The sequence below is a fragment of the Babylonia areolata genome, chromosome 3 (assembly GCF_041734735.1).
Source record: "Babylonia areolata isolate BAREFJ2019XMU chromosome 3, ASM4173473v1, whole genome shotgun sequence".
NCBI lineage: Eukaryota > Metazoa > Mollusca > Gastropoda > Neogastropoda > Buccinidae > Babylonia > Babylonia areolata.
In genome coordinates, this window is record NC_134878.1 from 21419202 (window position 1) to 21426701 (window position 7500).

The following is a 7500-nucleotide window of genomic DNA, read 5'->3' on the forward strand; positions in this document are numbered from 1 at the left end:
ACACGAGCAATAATTATGGGTCAGACAAAATTTAACCCCTTCAGTGTGTCCCAGGGCAGAAATTTCCATTCGTCTTGTTGTAGGAGGAATTTTCTTAAGATAGAAATTATTGAATTTACTGACGTGGAATCGTCATAATAATTGGGTAAGAATGTTCACAGTTTTTCTCTAATGGAAAGTTTAGCTTATGTACAACTTTCTTTTAGTAGTTTGCATGTTAGATTTTATATATATATATTACCCTCCATGTCCAAAACATCCTTTGGCAAAAAGTTGCCACTATGCATAAAAATGGCTTGGCGGCACTGGAATGACTGATAAACAGTGAAGCGGTTAACTTGCCCAATACAACCCACCCGATGATCCTCGGAGTCACACAGACTATAATTCTATAATGAAAGGACACGGTGACGGGCGCAACAGCCGAGTGGTTAAAGCGTTGGACTGTCAATCTGAGGGTCCCGGGTTCGAATCACGGTGACGGCGCCTGGTGGGTAAAGGGTGGAGATTTTTACGATCTCCCAGGTCAACACATGTGCAGACCTGCTTAGTGCCTGAACCCCCTTCGTGGGTATATGCAAGCAGAAGATCAAATACGCACAGTTAATTAAAGATCCTGTAATCCATGTCAGCGTTCGGTGGGTTATGGAGACAAGAACATACCCAGCATGCACACCCCCGAAAACGGAGTATGGCTGCCTACATGGCGGGGTAAAAACGGTCATACACGTAAAAGCCCACTCGTGTGCATACGAGGACACGGTACAAGTGAGAATACTTCTTTATTCCTAAAAGAAGAATTGTCGACATGTTTGTTGATAAACAGAAAAAAATAATAACGAATTAAAAGATTTTTTTTTTTTTTTTTTTTTTTCAAAAAGCGACGATGCTATTGATATTTTTTTTATGCACAACATCCGCAAATAATACCTGCGAAATTAGCAAGGGAAATAACCGGTATCGTCTGGGAATCCATCTCAACAACTGGGTTATCTACCGTGTAACATCGCAGAACGATGATAATGCAGACCAAATTAATGCCCATTATTACTATGCAGAAACAATTACGTATTATTATACACAAACAAAAACTAATATTATCTTATCTCTCTATTATAATCAATGTGCAGTATAGTAGGCTATGTTTATAATTATATTCAAATAATGTTTCTTAATTCTTTCTGTTTTTACATTAAGAATACTAGTTATTACCTGCAGTGTGTGGATGTATGTATGAAACGGTGTATGTGATTTTTTTTTTTTTTTTTTTTTTTTTTTTTTTTACATTTGTATCTTCGTAATATTCGTAAAAGCTGTTGTTGACTTTTACAGTTATGGTCCCCATGTTGTTTACTTGTCTATGTCGTGATAATGCACCTGACCAAATTTCTCCAGTTGGAGATAATAAAGTTATTCTTATCTTATCTTATCTTAATGGGCAAATAGATAGATAGAGAGACAGACAGACATACAGATAGACAGACAGACAAATAGATAGAAAGAAAGATAGATAGATAGATAGACAGACAGACACACAGATAGATATATAGATAGACAGATAGATAGACAGACAGACAGACAGATAGATAGATAGATAGATAGATAGATAGATTGGTTTTTTTTTAATGAAAGATGAAATTCAAATCAATCTAAACACACACACACACACACACACACACACACACACACACACACCGTAGCCACCACCCGTCCCCGTCCCCGCGCCTATCCCGGCATCAACTTCTCACACACTGGGACCACCCACCCACGCACCCACCCTGGGTGAGACCCAAGCCACACACACACACACACACACACACACACACACACAACACACACACACACACACACACACAACACGCACAGACGGAACTGCTACCCAGCCGAACATACAGGAGAAGCGAAGAGAGGCATCTTTGCAGAGCACGTTGTAGCGGCCACTCCGGTAGAAGATCTGAAAGGCCGGGTTCCACCAGGCGGGGAGGGGGGAGCCCTTCTTCACCATCACCCCGGCACCCCCTTCGTCACAGTGGAACCTGTCCGGCAGCACGTCCAGCCCGTCGATCTTGGTCCTTGGGGAGAACACTGCCTGCGCCTGTTTGTTTGTTGTTGTTATTATTATCATCATCATTATCATTATTATTATTATTATTTTTTTTTTTTTTTTTTTTTTTTTTTTTTTTTTTTTTTTTTTCGTTTTCAACTGTTGTTGTTGTTTCATTATGATGATGATCATGATGAAGATCATTATGATGACCATTATCATTAGTATTATTATTATTATTATTATTGTTGTTGTTGTTGTTGTTGTTGTTGTTATCATTATTATCATTATTATATTCTTTTTTTTCTTTTTGCAGGGGGATGCAGAGAAAGAGAGATGTTTTATTCTTTATGATGATGGTAGTGGTGACGACAACAACAACAACAATAACAACAACAACAACAACAACAACAACAACAACAACAACATTATCATTGTGGTGAAAAGTACAACGAGACGGTATCCAACAGCAAGTTATCTCTGTGCCTCTAATTGAAAGAAAGTGAATTAAGTGGCTTCTTTATAATATAATTTCTGATCGTGTTAGCAGTTTTATCGATTCAAGAGCTTGAAGTACTCATTTTGAATCAACGCAAAAAAGAATCTGCAGTATTACTCAGGGAAAGCTTAGCAGGTAATTTAATGCCATTAGAATTGCAAAAAGTTCAGCAGTAAAAATTGATTTGTTTGAAAAAAACAACAACAAAAAAACAAACAAACAAAAACAAACAATAATAATAATAATAATAATAATAATGATGATGATTATTATTATCATTATTATTATTATTATTATTATCATCATCATCATTATTATTATTCGTAGTTGTAGACGTAGCAGCAGTAGTAGCATCATCATCACAACAAGAATGTGTATACATATTGCTCTCATCCCGTGTGCCTCAGAGCGCGTTTAACAATGCTGACGCCATGTGAATAAGATGCAGGGGAAAGGTAAGTTTAAACTGATACACAAACTCGCTAAAAATTTACTATTGAGAGAGAGAGAGAGAGAGAGAGAGAGAGAGAGAGAGAGAGAGAAATCACACACAACGCCATCCCTCCACCCCCTTCCACCTTCTTCGAGTTCGTGCGCGCGCACACACACACACACACACACACACACACACACACACACACCGTAGCTACCACCCCCGTCCTCGTCCCCGCGCCTATCCCGGCATCAACTTCTCACACACTAGGACCACCCACACACACACACCCAGCCACCCTGGGTGCCGGGACCCCAGCCACCCACCCAACCCACAAACCTATTAAGCATCTTGCCACAAACCCGGCCACCCCCTTACCTCCCACACTGCCCCTACCCACCCCCTCCCCCCACCCCTCGCCTTTCCCATCCTCACCGATCCCCCCACCTCCACCCCCAACCCCCATTCCCCTCACACACACACACACACACACACACACACACACACACACACACATTGCCCGCGCGGGGCAGTGCCAGACAGACACTGACCGTTCCGTTCAGCAGCAGTTCCCTTGCCTCTGGCAGGTCCCTGGCGATCAGGATGGTGCCGAACTTCTTGTTCAGCCGTCGGAGGCAGGCGGCGTTCGTGGGGGCTCCGGTCAGGTGGGCTGCCAGGCAACAGTACGACACGACACGACATGACATGACACGACGTCATAGATAGGTAGATAGGTAGGTAGGTAGATAGGCGGGCAGATAGATAGATAGATAGATAGGCAGATAGATAGATAGATATGTTGGTAGACAGACAGATAGGTCGATAGATAGATAGACAGATTGGTCGACTGGTTGATTGGTTGGCTGATTTGTTTGCACCGTACACTACACTACACTACACGACACTACACTACACTACACTACACTACACAACGCATCCCAACGCAGCACAGCACAGCAAAACAAAACACAGTACAGCACAACACAACTACACATCAAAACAAAATACAACTCAACACAGCAAAACACAACAGAACACAACACAGCTGAACACAGCATAACAAATAAAAACACAGCACAACACAGCACAGCACAGCACAAATAACACAACACAACACAACGCAACGCAACACAACGCAACGCAGCGCAGCACAACACAACGCAACGCAACGCAACGCAACGCAGCGCAGCGCAGCGCAGCACAACACAAAACAACGCAGCACAGCACAACGCAACGCAACACAACGCAACGCAACGCAACGCAGCGCAGCACAACACAACGCAACGCAGCACAACACAACACAACGCAACGCAACGCAACACAACGCAACGCAACGCAACACAACGCAACGCAACGCAACGCAGCGCAGCACAACACAACGCAACGCAGCACAACGCAACGCCGCAACGCAGCGCAGCACAACACAACGCAGCACAACACAAAACAACGCAACGCAACGCAACGCAACGCAACACAACACAACGCAACGCAACGCAGCACAACGCAGCACAGCACAGCACAACACAAGCACAACACAAGCACACTACCACTCCCCGCCCCCCCCCCTCCCCCCATCAAAGAAAAAACAAAACTGACCCAGGGTGTACGTGGACAAGTCAGCCTGCTGAGGGTCGAACCCCGAAGGGTTCCCGGGGGCCACGGTGAAGGTGGCCACAGTGGTCAGGTAAGGGTCCGTGAAGTCAAACCCCGACTGCCGGTCCACGGTGATGGCATAGCCAGGACAGGCATCGAACCATCCCGACATCAGACCTGTATGTTGAGGAACATGTCAAACTATGTTTGTTCTGGGTTTTTTGTGGTTTTTTTTTTTTTTTTTTTGTTTTTGTTTTTTGCCCCATCATCTGCACCGTTTCAGTGGCATTACTCCCACGCCGCTCATTTAGATTCCCGGCCACACCCGGGTTCGTCCGTCGCAGTTCCAGCGTCGGCAGTCCACAGGGAACCATCGTTGTTAGGTCGCCAGGAGGCCACACACCAGAGGAGACCCTGTACTGCTGCTGAGTCACATCGGTGGTGTTCAGTGGTGCCTGTTCTGATTTAATGTACTTAGGGCACCACCTACTAAGCCCCCCTACTAACGACAATAATGGCTTAGTCGCGGAGCCAGACTGAGTGAGCGTCCCTCCCAGAGTGGAGACCGCCACCACGTCCCTCGAACAACAGCCCCCCATGAATCTGCCGACACTGACGGCATTGACAGGACTCACCCCAAGCACGGAAGTGGAGGGGTATCGAAACTGAGGTCACCATGAGAGCAGGGCATGAAAGGCCACAGACTTCGAGAGACTATTTTGTTTATATTGATGACGATGAAGGATGAGGAGGAGGATGATGATGACGACGATGTTGCTATGGAAGTCCATTTTGGTTTGGGGCTACGTGACAAGACTGCCGGTCCACGGTGATGGCATAGCCAGGACAGGCATCGAACCATCCCGACATCAGACCTGTATGTTGAGGAACATGTAAAACTATGTTTGTTCTGTATTGTCCATTTGTTCTGTGTGGCTTGTTTGTTTGGGATTAAAGAGGCTATGCTAGTCTTGAATAAAAGCTAATTTGTGTTTTCACATTTCTTCTGTCTTTGCTGTTGTGTGCACATGTCAAATGATCGGTATAAGGACAGGCCCGGTGCTTCCTTTTTTGAGGAAGTGTCTGGGCGTGTTCCAATGTACCTTTTATTTACCTGTATGCTAGCTGAATCGGTAGCGAAAGCAGCACTGACTTGAAGTTGTGTACCTTGTGAATGGAGAGAGTTACAACTCTTTACTATTATTTAATCATTTCATCTCCTCAGTGGCCTCATTGTTTGTAATTTCCAGTTGAAAAACCACCGAGGCAACCATGTGTTTGTTCTGTATTGTCCATGTGTTCTGTGTGGCTTGATCAGGATTAAAGAGGCTATGCCAGTCTCGAATAAAAACTAATTTGTGTTTGCACATTTCTTCTGTCTTTGCTGTGTGCACATGTCAAATGATCGTTATAAGGACAGGCCCGGCGCTTCCTTTATTTGGGGAAGTGTCTGGGTTTGTTCCAAATGTACCTTTATTATTATTATTATTATTATTATTATTATCATTATTACTATTTACCTGTGTGCAAGCTGAATCGATAGCGAAAGCAGCATTGTCTTGAAGTTATGTACCTTGTGAATGGAGAGAGTTACCCCTCTTTACTAATTGTTAATTATTTCATCTCCTGGCCTCATTGTTTGTTAATTTTATGTTTACAGGGGCCAACAGCAAAGTACGAGCTGTATTATAATCAATGCTTTCTCCATCGCAATGGGAAATCGTTTAAGTCTTTTGTGAAAAAGCATGACTCTTAAACTAGGAAGCAAAATTGCACTGACTCTTAGTGCTGCAGCCTCGGGAGCTAACTGGCCTTTTGGGAACCATCCCAACGCCAACTGTCTGTCCTAAAGCCCTCTTAGCCGAGAGAGTGGGGTTGTAACTTGGGCAAACCACTCTCCAACTTATTATCAAATCCTTGCCCAAATAATCGGGACAGCAGTTATCTTCTCTGCTGTTCGGCTGATGGCCATAACCGAACACGACTGACTATCATACATACAGGGAGTACTGGGGAGGGGTTTGCAGGTTCGTTTTTTGTAAATACACCTTTCGTCGCTTACAGAGCGAGACGTAGAACATAATTTTATAACGTCATGGGCAACCCACCATCGTATCTAGCTTTTCTGAGTTTGCACTGCCTCTGTTCGGACAACTTTTCGGCAGGGTTTATAAATGGATCAGTCCGAATACGTAGTGGCAGAAATGGGACAAGAAACACGCTCGAAGGAAACATAGAAGACTAAAGCAAAATAATGGGAGTAATTATAAAACCAAATATATCTTGTAAACTTGCAACAACAACAAACAAAAAGTCACCAAAAATCCTTTCGTCGGAAAAGCGATTTCCAAAACGAAATTTTAGCCTTTCGATGACATGGAAAAAAACCAACAACAACAACAACAGGAAATCAGTGGAGACGCGCATGCGCATGCGGTTGTCGCTTAAAAAACAAACAAACAAAACAACCGGGAAACCTCCACGAAAATTTGATGAAAGTGGGTCTGCAAACCTTCCCTAACCAAGACAAGACACTTTACTTATATACCAGGACCCCTCCCTTCACACCACACCTCCATCTCCAGGAACCCGACCACAAACCTGAAAAAAACACACACAAAAAAAAACCCTTGACAATAATAATGCAACTACGATCTTAAAACATGGGATCATTCAACTATATGCCACTTAGACTGCTGCGGCGACTTTTTTCCCAGTGTGTATGATTTGGTGAATAGTTCAAGGGAGCCAAAAAGAGCACTGTTTTTTGGTGGCGTCCTTGTAATTCACGCATCCCTCAACTAGAAACAGCCATGTCAATCGCCACAGTCTGATCCGACGCAGCCAAGGAATCATCAGAAGGTAAAGTGCACAGCATCTAATCTAGACACACGTACACAGCACACACACACACACACACACAAGCGCGCG

The 7500-nt window shown here is 43.9% G+C and overlaps 1 protein-coding gene across 3 annotated transcripts in view; it reads right to left on the reverse strand.

The window, feature by feature from the left end:
• The window catches only part of LOC143280497 (L-arginine-binding protein-like), a 16397-nt gene that overhangs the window by 1538 nt on the left and 7359 nt on the right, over positions 1 to 7500 (reverse strand). For all 3 annotated transcript variants that reach the window (XM_076585160.1, XM_076585159.1, XM_076585161.1), the window contains exons 6-8: positions 4573 to 4746; positions 3528 to 3646; positions 1894 to 2095 (exon numbers count right to left, since the gene is read on the reverse strand). In XM_076585160.1, the coding sequence (XP_076441275.1) occupies positions 1894 to 2095; positions 3528 to 3646; positions 4573 to 4746 (495 nt within the window). The remainder of the gene's footprint in view (positions 1 to 1893; positions 2096 to 3527; positions 3647 to 4572; positions 4747 to 7500) is intronic.